The sequence below is a fragment of the Sebastes umbrosus genome, chromosome 12 (assembly GCF_015220745.1).
Source record: "Sebastes umbrosus isolate fSebUmb1 chromosome 12, fSebUmb1.pri, whole genome shotgun sequence".
Lineage (NCBI taxonomy): Eukaryota > Metazoa > Chordata > Actinopteri > Perciformes > Sebastidae > Sebastes > Sebastes umbrosus.
Genome location: NC_051280.1, coordinates 1,887,674 through 1,899,531, shown reverse-complemented (window position 1 = coordinate 1,899,531; position 11,858 = coordinate 1,887,674). Strand labels below are relative to the sequence as shown.

Here is an 11,858-nt window from a genome sequence, read left to right as displayed (position 1 = left end):
TAGTTCCACTATTCTCCTGTAGAGGACGCCATTACGCATCAAAATGCGTCACACAACTGAACCACATCAGAACTCCTCAAACCTCATTATGACAGTGAATAAAAGCACCTTTACTGCCTTTAGGTCCAATAAGTAGGCTACATTGTTGCCGTATCAAAATTGGGTATATAGTCATATGAGAGGCTGACTTCCAGAGTGAAGACTGAGCACTTATATATATTATAGTTTGTGTTTTACAAGCGTTTGCTCCGAGGCAGTGGGCGTTTACATGGAGCATGTGAAGGCAACAGTGAGTCAACGTGCGGTGGTGTTTCTCTCTCCGCCCAGACCTGACGGTCACTGACGGCAAACCAGCAACAGACCAACACACACACACAGAGAGAGACATAGAGATACGGGAACACACATACACGAAGGAGCAAACCAGCTAACATGAAGGACATTAGCCTGGCCCGAATTGTAGTTATTATCTTGTGTACGGTGGTTTTTATTGCCGTTTTAATAGTTAACGCTTTGGCCGGAACGGGCAGAGGTAAGTGAACGCAACACTAACCAGACACTGGAATGTAGAGAAGTCCTCGCGACACTGGCTCCTCCACGTCACGTTACATTAACACTGTTAAACACGTTTAGTTCAGTTTGGCTTCATTTATTACACCACGACGTGTTTTCACTCTCTGGAGTTATTCAACTGCGTTTTCACTGGTTACGAAACTTTTTTACTGGGAGGGAGGGGAGACTCCCAGTACTGCTGGCGACTCATTCTGTTACACAAAACAACATGGTTCCTACTAGTTCAAAACAACATGGTTCCTCCTACATGGTTCCTACTAGTTCAAAACAACATGGTTCTTAACTATTTCAAAACAACATGTTTCCTACTAGTTCAAAACAACATATGGTTCCTACTATATGGTTCCTACTAGTTCAAAATAGCATGGTAACTAACTAGTTCAAAACAACATGGTTCCTAACTAGTTCAAAACAACATGGTTCCTACTAGTTCAACACAACATGGTTCCTACTAGTTCAAAACAACATGGTTCCTACTAGTTCAAAACAACATATGGTTCCTAACTAGTTCAAAACAACATGGTTCCTAACTAGTTCAAAACAACATGGTTCCTAATTAGTTATAAACAACATGGTTCCTACTAGTTCAAAACAACATGGTTCCTACAACATGGTTCCTACTAGTTCAAAACAACATGGTTCCTAGCTAGTTCAAAACAACATGGTTCCTAACTAGTTCAAAACAACATGGTTCCTACTACATGGCTCCTACTAGTTCAACACAACATGGTTCCTAACTAGTTCAAAACAACATGGTTCCTACTACATGGTTCCTACTAGTTCAAAACAACATGGTTCCTAACTAGTTTAACACAACATGGTTCCTAACTAGTTCAAAACAACATGGTTCCTACTAGTTCAAAACAACATGGTTCCTAACTAGTTAATAACAACATGGTTCCTAACTAGTTCAAAACAACATGGTTCCTACTACATGGTTCCTACTAGTTCAAAACAACATGGTTCCTACTAGTTCCAAACAACATGGTTCCTAACTAGTTCAAAACAACATGATTCCTAACTAGTTCAAAACATCAAGGTTCCTACTAGTTCAACACAACATGGTTCCTTACTAGTTCAAAACAACATGGTTCCTACTAGTTCAAAACAACATGGTTCCTTACTAGTTCAAAACAACATGGTTCCTACTAGTTCAAAACAACATGGTTCCTAACTAGTTCAAAACAACACGGTTCCTACCAGTTCAAAACAACATGGTCTTTACTAGTTCAAAACAACATGGTTCCTAACTAGTTCAAAACAACATGGTTCCTACTAGTTCAAAACAACATGGTTCCTACTAGTTCAAAACAACATGGTTCCTAACTAGTTCAAAACAACATGGTTCCTAATTAGTTCAAAACAACATGGTTCCTAATTAGTTCAAAACAACATGGTTCCTACAACATGGTTCCTACTAGTTCAACACAACATGGTTCCTAACTAGTTCAAAACAACATGGTTCCTACTAGTTCAAAACAACATGGTTCCTAACTAGTTCATAACAACATGGTTCCTAACTAATTCAAAACAACATGGTTCCTACTACATGGTTCCTACTAGTTCCAAACAACATGGTTCCTACTAGTTCCAAACAACATGGTTCCTAACTAGTTCAAAACAACATGATTCCTAACTAGTTCAAAACATCAAGGTTCCTACTAGTTCAACACAACATGGTTCCTTACTAGTTCAAAACAACATGGTTCCTACCAGTTCAAAACAACATGGTTCCTTACTAGTTCAAAACAACATGGTTCCTACTAGTTCAAAACAACATGGTTCCTAACTAGTTCAAAACAACACGGTTCCTACCAGTTCAAAACAACATGGTCTTTACTAGTTCAAAACAACATGGTTCCTAACTAGTTCAAAACAACATGGTTCCTACTAGTTCAAAACAACATGGTTCCTACTAGTTCAAAACAACATGGTTCCTAACTAGTTCAAAACAACATGGTTCCTAATTAGTTCAAAACAACATGGTTCCTAATTAGTTCAAAACAACATGGTTCCTACAACATGGTTCCTACTAGTTCAAAACAACATGGTTCTTAGCTAGTTCAAAACAACATGGTTCCTAACTAGTTCAAAACAACATGGTTCCTACTACATGGCTCCTACTAGTTCAACACAACATGGTTCCTAACTAGTTCAAAACAACATGGTTCCTACTACATGGTTCCTACTAGTTCAAAACAACATGGTTCCTAACTAGTTTAAAACAACATGGTTCCTACTAGTTCAACACAACATGGTTCCTAACTAGTTCAAAACAATATGGTTCCTACTAGTTCAAAACAACATGTTTCCTACTAGTTCAAAACAACATGGTTCCTACTAGTTCAAAACAACATGGTTCCTAACTAGTTCAAAACAACATGGTTCCTACTACATGGTTCCTACTAGTTCAAAACAACATGGTTCCTACTAGTTCCAAACAACATGGTTCCTAACTAGTTCAAAACAACATGATTCCTAACTAGTTCAAAACATCAAGGTTCCTACTAGTTCAACACAACATGGTTCCTACTAGTTCAAAACAACATGGTTCCTACTAGTTCAAAACAACATGGTTCCTAACTAGTTCAAAACAACACGGTTCCTACCAGTTCAAAACAACATGGTCTTTACTAGTTCAAAACAACATGGTTCCTAACTAGTTCAAAACAACATGGTTCCTACTAGTTCAAAACAACATGGTTCCTACTAGTTCAAAACAACATGGTTCCTACTAGTTCAAAACAACATGGTTCCTAACTAGTTCAAAACAACATGGTTCCTAATTAGTTCAAAACAACATGGTTCCTAATTAGTTCAAAACAACATGGTTCCTACAACATGGTTCCTACTAGTTCAAAACAACATGGTTCTTAGCTAGTTCAAAACAACATGGTTCCTAACTAGTTCAAAACAACATGGTTCCTACTACATGGCTCCTACTAGTTCAACACAACATGGTTCCTAACTAGTTCAAAACAACATGGTTCCTACTACATGGTTCCTACTAGTTCAAAACAACATGGTTCCTAACTAGTTTAAAACAACATGGTTCCTACTAGCTCAACACAACATGGTTCCTAACTAGTTCAAAACAATATGGTTCCTACTAGTTCAAAACAACATGTTTCCTACTAGTTCAAAACAACATGGTTCCTACTAGTTCAAAACAACATGGTTCCTAACTAGTTCAAAACAACATGGTTCCTACTACATGGTTCCTACTAGTTCAAAACAACATGGTTCCTACTAGTTCCAAACAACATGGTTCCTACTAGTTCCAAACAACATGGTTCCTAACTAGTTCAAAACAACATGGTTCCTACTAGTTCAAAACAACATGGTTCCTAACTAGTTCAAAACAACATGGTTCCTACCAGTTCAAAACAACATGGTCTTTACTAGTTCAAAACAACATGGTTCCTAACTAGTTCAAAACAACATGGTTCCTATTAGTTCAAAACAACATGGTTCCTACTAGTTCAAAACAACATGGTTCCTACTAGCTTAAAACAACATGGTTCTTAACTAGTTCAAAACAACATGGTTCCTACTAGTTCAAAACAACATGGTTCTTAACTAGTTCAAAACAACATGGTTCCTACTAGTTCAAAACAACATGGTTCCTACTAGCTTAAAACAACATGGTTCTTAACTAGTTCAAAACAACATGGTTCCTAACTAAACACGGCAGAAAAATCACTTTTTAATCTAAAAAGCTGGCGATTTGTTTCAAGAACAACAATTTAGTTGGATGTAATTAAGGTAACGGTGCTCAAAGCAACAACAAAAAAACTCAACAGCAGCATCTCTGTAAACATAAATAGTTTTTATTAGAACTAGTTTCTCTAGAACAGACGGTCCCCATGGACTAACTGTTAACAGGAGGCTGCTGGTGTCCCGACACCCACAGGTGCTCTTGGAGGGGGGAGTAGTTTTAAAATAGTGATGTGTCGGTCACGAACGAGCCGGCTCAAAGAGCCGGCTCGTTCAAGTGAACGATTGGAGCCGGTTGCCATCCGAGAGCCGCTTTTAAAAAAAAAAATTGATTAATACAAGGCAGAATGATAGGATTCGCGCCCCGCACTACATTCACTGACTGTGATTGAATGCTGTGTTATTGACGTCCATGGGACCAATCAGGTGATGACAGACAAGGATCATACCATCAAGCAGGGACGGGCGGGGGTGGGTGGCACGCAGGTACAGAGCAGGAGGGGGAGGAGGAGAGAAAGAGAGAAGCAGCATGTAAAATTATGGCATTCTGGAAATTATAAGGTTTAGTATAATTATATTGAATAATTTAAGTGATATATGTGTACACATACTAATCATAGGTCAAAACAGTGCTAAATTTGGCTGAATTATAAAAGGCAGAACTATTAAAACGAAGAGCCGTTTGGGAGCCGAAAGAGCCGGCTCTTCTTGGTGAGCAGAGCCAAATGATGTGGCTCACTAAAAAGAGACGGAATTCCCATCATTAGTTTAAAAAAAGAAATGACGACATCCATGGGTTGGTAGGGAGGTAGGGAGTGGCATCAACATCCAATTCTGGACTCTCAGATGGATGGGACATTTCATATATATTGGTGCATTTATTTTTTTATAACTTTATTGAAGGAGTTTTGCTTTATATAAACATGAGCACACACATACAAACATACCAAACACCACCCCTTATTCCTCCCTAGCTCCTCTGGGACTCCAGAACTGTTACCAATTACCAAAGAATGCAATTCAGGGGAAAGAAGAAAAAAGTTGTTATATATTTGTATAGATATAAATGGTTAATAAAAATGTAAATAGATAAATTAAATAATATAATATATAAGGGATAATGTAGCATAGCAACGGTCTGTTATAGAGAAATCACAGACCGCAGAACGCCGTGATTGACCAATCAGAATCGGGTATTCAACACAGCCGTGTAATAAATATATATATATACTGGAAAAACAAAGTTCGTAAACTTGTGTTTGGTTGATTATTTCTCTATTGTTACAATGCTAATGGTCATTGTATTTTACATCGTTGGAAAGCCTGTTTATTTACCTTCGCAATTATGTCCAACTTGTAAGGATCATGCATTTGTGGGATGAGCAGCACAGCTGATTATGTGGGTAGCGCCCAAGAAAAATTTGCCAAAATGTTCCGTCAATGGTAAACAGTGTTTTAGGAAAATATTTAAGTCATAGTATAAAGAACACACCGCCGTATGCATAAGATATGAGTAAAAAAACGTTTACTTTTTTAATGCAATCAGAAGAGTGGGATCTATTCATCACAGTCCCTGTAACATCCAACATAGCACTGCTTTGAGAGGGCACATCTCTTTTTTTTCCAATGAAATAAAGTATTGACTGAGTTCATCTTTTCATGTAAACTATTAATTAAATATCGATACAGTGTTTTTGAGAATCGATACAGTATCATAAGAAATAATATCGCGATATTCAATTTTTTTTATATTTTCTTACACCCCTATTAAGCATAAGTATATATTTATTATCGGAAGTCAATTAACAACACAAAACAATGACAAATATTGTCCAGAAACCCTCACAGGTACTGCATTTAGCATAAAGAATATGCTCAAATCATAACATGGCAAACTGCAGCCCAACAGGCAACAACAGCTGTCAGTGTGTCAGTGTGCTGACTTGACTATGACTTGCCCTAAACTGCATGTGATTATCATAAAGTAGGCATGTCTGTAAAGGGGAGGCTCGTGGGTACCCATAGAACCCATTTTCATTCACATATCTTGAGGGCAGAGGTCAAGGGACCCCTTTGAAAATGGTCATGCCAGTTTTTCCTCGCCAAAATTCAGCGTAAGTTTGGAGCGTTGTAGCTAGTGTGACATGGTTGGTACCAATGGATTCTGTAGGTTTTCTACTTTCATATGATACCAGTATCTTCACTCTAGCTTTAAAACTGAGCCGCTACAACCTAAAAATCACAAGTTACGTTAATGTGTTAAAGAGATTAGTGGCGTTAAAAAACAAATTTGCATTAACGCGTTATTATTGTGTTAACTTTGACAGACCTAATATATATATATATATGCTGATTTGTAGGGATGGGCCATGATTTTCAAATAGTCAATAAATTATAAAGAAAAAGAAAAAAATTCTCCATCCGTGTGTTTTTATCCCTGCTGCTCGTTGATGGCCTCAAGATTGAATGTCTCTGTTTGTTTTCCAGGTCCCTTCCATTCCTCCACAGGTAATGTGTCAGCCCGCTATGAGACAGGCATCACTCCAGCTGGCTGGACCTTCTCCATCTGGGGGGTCATCTATACCTGGCTCACCCTGATGGTCATATACCTCACATCATTTGTATTCAGAGGGTAAGCTAACATCAAAACAGTCCCACTAGATATTCACTGGTGCAGATTGAACCTGTCTGATAGGATCGTCAGAGCAGAGCAACATGCACATGAAACTGACCTCTCTCTTCCTGTCAATAGATCCTGGGCTCAGTGTCTGCTGCCATACACCTTCTATTTTTGCTGGCTGGCCAACATGGTGATGAACATGATATGGTTGCTGCTGTGGGACAGAGAGTACGTCTGCTACTTCTACTTACTACTTTATTTATTTGCACCGAAAAACTTCAAAAACAACAACAGCAACGAAAGACGAGCCTGAGTGTGATGTGGACTTGAGTTAAGGATACTATGGGTGAGGGGAGGGCACGTTGGACAGTAGGATGAGATGAACCATGAGTGTGTATTTAGGCAGTGATCTACTACCATTGATAGGAGTAGGGGTTGAGGTCAGCGCAAGCATTTAGGTATGAAAGGAGTAAATTACTTAAGTGTATATTTATAATGAAATTGGACTTTATATTCTTCTTAAATGAGATTTACGACTGATGCCAAACGATTTTGTACATTTTCTACAAACCACTGTCATAAATTCATAATCTACTCAATTAGCTTATAAAAAGTTCTTAAGAAAGTTGAATCCGTTATTCCACAGTGGACTTTGTTTGATTGCACCTGGGTAGAATTCATCTGATAAGCTATCTCTGAAATGTGCACGTATAATGAAACAACTGACCCTGAGACTGCTGCCCCTCTCTCTTTCTCTCTCTTTCTCTCTCTTTCTCTCTCTTTCTCTCTCTGTCTTACAGGTTGATGCTGGCGGCTCTGGTTGTGTTAATCCTGATAGCGATTTCCAACTACGCTGCTCTGTTCTTCTGTTGCTTTGCCACAGATTACTATGGCCTCTGGTTAAAGACATACCATCGCAGAGACCTGGCCTGTCTCAGAATACTGGTACGGCACACTGTGTCGTTGCTCTTCATTACATTTTTCAATTCAATTCAATTTATTTTTATATAGCGTCAAATCATAACAGAAGTTCTCTCGAGACCCTTTTCATATAGAGCAGGTCTAGACTCTATACTTTAGAGACCCAACAAGCATGCATTGTTATGCGACAGTGGCAAGAAAAATCTTCCTGTCCGTCTCCTGTGAATGATGTCATCTTTGGACTGATAAATGTTCACATGTTCAGGTCCAGAATGGTTTGGCTCTCTACACCACATGGACTTCCATCGCTTCTCTGATCAACTTTTCTCTGGTTCTCCACCTGTGGGGTGTGGACAGGAGCACGGCAGCAACAGCTTCTCTGTGCATCCTGTTTGCAGAGGTGGTGGCATGGTAAGCTTTGATTGGACCGGGTTAAGTGATGGTCATTATAAAAGTAGAAAGAGTGATAGATGTGATACGACCAGATTAATTGGCTTTAGTTCTGACAATGCTGTTATCTTGAATCCATCACTCAATGTTTCTATGAGGAACTCTCATTTTGTGTTGATTTTGGCGGTCCCTGTGGACAAAACCGGTGATGTTTCTCAGCACCAGGGTCCCTTTAGAAAACCTCTCATTTTACTGCAGCGGGGTCTGACAGTCTGCCCCCGCTCTGTCCTGGTTCTGGTTCTCCCGTGCCTCGCTTCCCTCCAGTGGGCCCAGCAATACGGCTTAGGGAAGGCAGCAGCGAAGCCGGATCTGGATCTGTCTGCAGCTGAAGGAGTTCCTGGTGAACCTGCATGATTTCATCGGCATTGGACCCGCTGGCGCCGATGACACGCATTCATTTTAAGAATAACTATATAGAAATAGAGACATAGTATATGTATATAATACATAGAGACGGTTTCATAACCAGTTAAAAGTTCCTCACAGTAACTTTAATGGATTGAAGTACTAATGCTTTGTATAATAGCTGCTGAAGGTATGATCACATTACGACTTTTTTGAATCTTTGGTATGAAACTTGATAAATGTTACTAAAGACAGCAGCTGCTAAGGGAGACGTCTGGTATCAACCTTTCATTTTCTCATTCAAGTCTTCAGCAACATCACGTGGGATCAAACGTGTGCACTGCAGAACCTTTCACAGTTGGATGATGACTGCTCTGTCATGTGTGTGCAGGTTCCTCCTTGAGAACTGGGTGCTGGACCGGTGGGTGCGGTACATCCTGACGGTGTACCCTGTGGTGATCGTGGCTCTGGTTGGAAACGTCCTCAAACATTTCAACCCCGCTGATCCCACTCCGAATTCAGTGTTCATGAGTGAGTTTAACACAACCACGACCACAACTGTAGCTCCAGCCCTACTCCCATCTTTATAGCAGATAAATAAGAGGCTGCTTTTCTGTTGATTGTCTTTCTTCTTTTGTGTCCAATCAGTCGTACTGCTGGTGTTAGCGTGCGTCCTGCTGGTTTCCCGCATCTGTACCGTCATCTGGAGACACTACAGGCGGCCTCTCAACTCCCCAGGCTCAGCACGGCTGATGGTTTCACCCCTCGATGGCAGAAAATTCATGATCTTTACTTAACAACAACGGGAACTTGTACAGTACCTCCTGTCCCACTGCAGCCTTTAACCTGTCAACGCTCCATGAGGTTTTACACTCGTGTTTACAGGTGTTTAACTAGTGATGGACCTGCAAAGACAACATGGATAAGAACTGTATATCTTTCAGTAGACTGACTGAAAAAGAAAGAAAGTGAGAGTCTGTAATGGGAAGGCAGGAAAATCTCTCCTCTCCTCTCTTCCTGTTTCCTCTCTTCTCCCCTCCTCTCCTCTCCTCTCCTCTCCTCCTGTTTCCTCTCTTCTCCCCTCCTCTCCTCTCCTCTCCTCCTGTTTCCTCTCCTCTCCTCTCTTCTCCTCTCCTCTCCAACTGTAATGAAGGCAATGCAGCACTTTCTTTGAAATACTAACAAACTCCTGCGACTGTTTACCACTACTAAACCATCAATCATGTCTATATGTTAAGCACTTTTTATACAATGCATGCATGTTTTGTATTGCTATTTTAAGGCGGTTTTATTGTTGCATTTATGGCTTTTTTAATCCGTTCAGTGACAATAGACTATATACTGTCAATATATGTTGGCTTTTGTACAATATAATTTGAATAAAATACTTAAGAGCTTTGGCGATTCCGACTGTCTTTACTGTCTTTCAGAGGCTCTAGCAGGTTCACAAAACCTGAGGAATCCATCGGTACCAACCATGTCATACTAACATGTCAGGAAGGGAGGCTAAATAACGCTCCAAAGTTAGGCTAAATTGTAGCGAGGAAAAACTGGCATGGCCATTTTCAAAGGGGTCCCTTGACCTCTGACCTCAAGATATGTGGATGAAACCGGGTTCTATGGGTACCCACGAGTCTCCCCTTTACAGACATGACCACTTTATGATAATCACATGCAGTATAAATGTGTTATTTTTGCCTATTCTAAAATGGTGTATTTGAATATTTCTGCATACTGGAGTCCCTAAACAGTCTTGAATTACATAAATTGGATATCACTGTAAAGCTGAGACTCTTGTGGATCCAATGAGCCCAACTGTATTCATGTCTGATGATGTTGGTCCCCATAGGAGACATTTCATTGTAGTGAGACCATTATAAAATGACCTGTGGTGACCTCTGGGATAATCACAGCCTCATGAAACTTTACAGCCAGGGATTATTGATCATTTTAATCAATTCTTGAGTGGAAAAAAATGGTTAAATTTAGCACCAAATCTGTGTAACAAATGGAATCAACCCAAAAATTGCTGCAACAACTTATGAGACATAATAGAGCATGGAGATGACGGGAATGTTATAAACCCTTAAACACTTTTACAATTAATTTTAAATAATAAATTAATTTGTGTTTATTTCTGATTTATGTTTAGAACAACTTGTCAAATAGTGCTGAGCTGCATCAACAATTAATCTTCAGGTTCCCATCTTTCAGATGATGTACACCACTTCTATGTGACATCAACTGCTGACCTGCTATCTCCCCTAAAGACCCCCTGGACACCCCTAAAAAAGACAAAAACAGGTCTATTGTGGGTCTCAGAGGGTTAAAGCATTCTTTTTCACATCTGATGTTGTCTAGTTTCCTGAAAATGTGTCATATGAGTGTCCGTAAGTGACCGTTAACACTAATGTTAGCTACATTTCTTTGTTAATATCGCAAAGGTTATCTAATTTATTTTAAAATTAGTTAATTCAAAATACTTAAAAATTGATGAAATAAATAAACTTGTTTTCACTTTGAAAAGAAAAAAACTAGAATTCCAGTTGTCTGTCTCCCCCAACCAGTCAAGTTACAGTTTACATCCACGTCTGTCTAAAATGTCAACACTTAATCATTTTATCATAATAAACATCTGTGTGAAATTGTCATAATTAGCATATAAATTCTTGAGTTATGGCCAAAAATGTGTTTGTGAGGTCACAACCACCACCACCAAACTCTAATCAGTTCATACTTGAGTCCACGTGGGCGTTTGTGCAACTTGTGTGCTGAGTTTAATTTGAAATCCAGTTTCCATCATTTTAAATCAAGTTTAACTACATAATGATGACACTTAACCTTTACAACACCAAGTCAGTCAGAAAGAAAGCATTCACATCATCAGTTCAGTGTTCACTGCATCCATTCAGATAAACCTCCTTTGTGGTAAAACAGAGGAAACGGTGACATCAGCTGGTAGAAAGCAGCTCCAGCAGGAACAACAGAACATGAACAGTGATGAGAACGACCGCTTCAACACGGATTTCTGAGAGGAAAAAGCTCCACGGGCGACTTTATGTGTCTATGTTCAGTCATGTAACGTGAAAACTAGCAGAGTCACACATAGAACTAGAATTTTCCTGTATGTACATGATTAGTGAATATAAAATCTAGAGTATGCATGTTAATCAGTTCTGTTTCTTTATTTTACATCAAACATTATATAAAATATGAAGGTGCTGACTTTACA

At 39.2% G+C, this 11,858-nt stretch overlaps 1 protein-coding gene across 1 annotated transcript; it reads left to right on the top strand.

Moving 5' to 3' along the window:
• Positions 1-279: 279 nt before the first annotated feature.
• Positions 280-10,030, top strand: si:dkey-29d8.3 (uncharacterized protein LOC556220 homolog). The gene is made up of 7 exons (XM_037788361.1): positions 280-532; positions 6,778-6,922; positions 7,043-7,138; positions 7,711-7,855; positions 8,097-8,242; positions 9,018-9,157; positions 9,275-10,030. Exons 1-7 carry the CDS (start codon positions 433-435, stop codon positions 9,421-9,423), a joined length of 921 nt encoding a protein of 306 aa, XP_037644289.1. The 5' UTR covers positions 280-432; the 3' UTR covers positions 9,424-10,030.
• Positions 10,031-11,858: the final 1,828 nt, after the last annotated feature.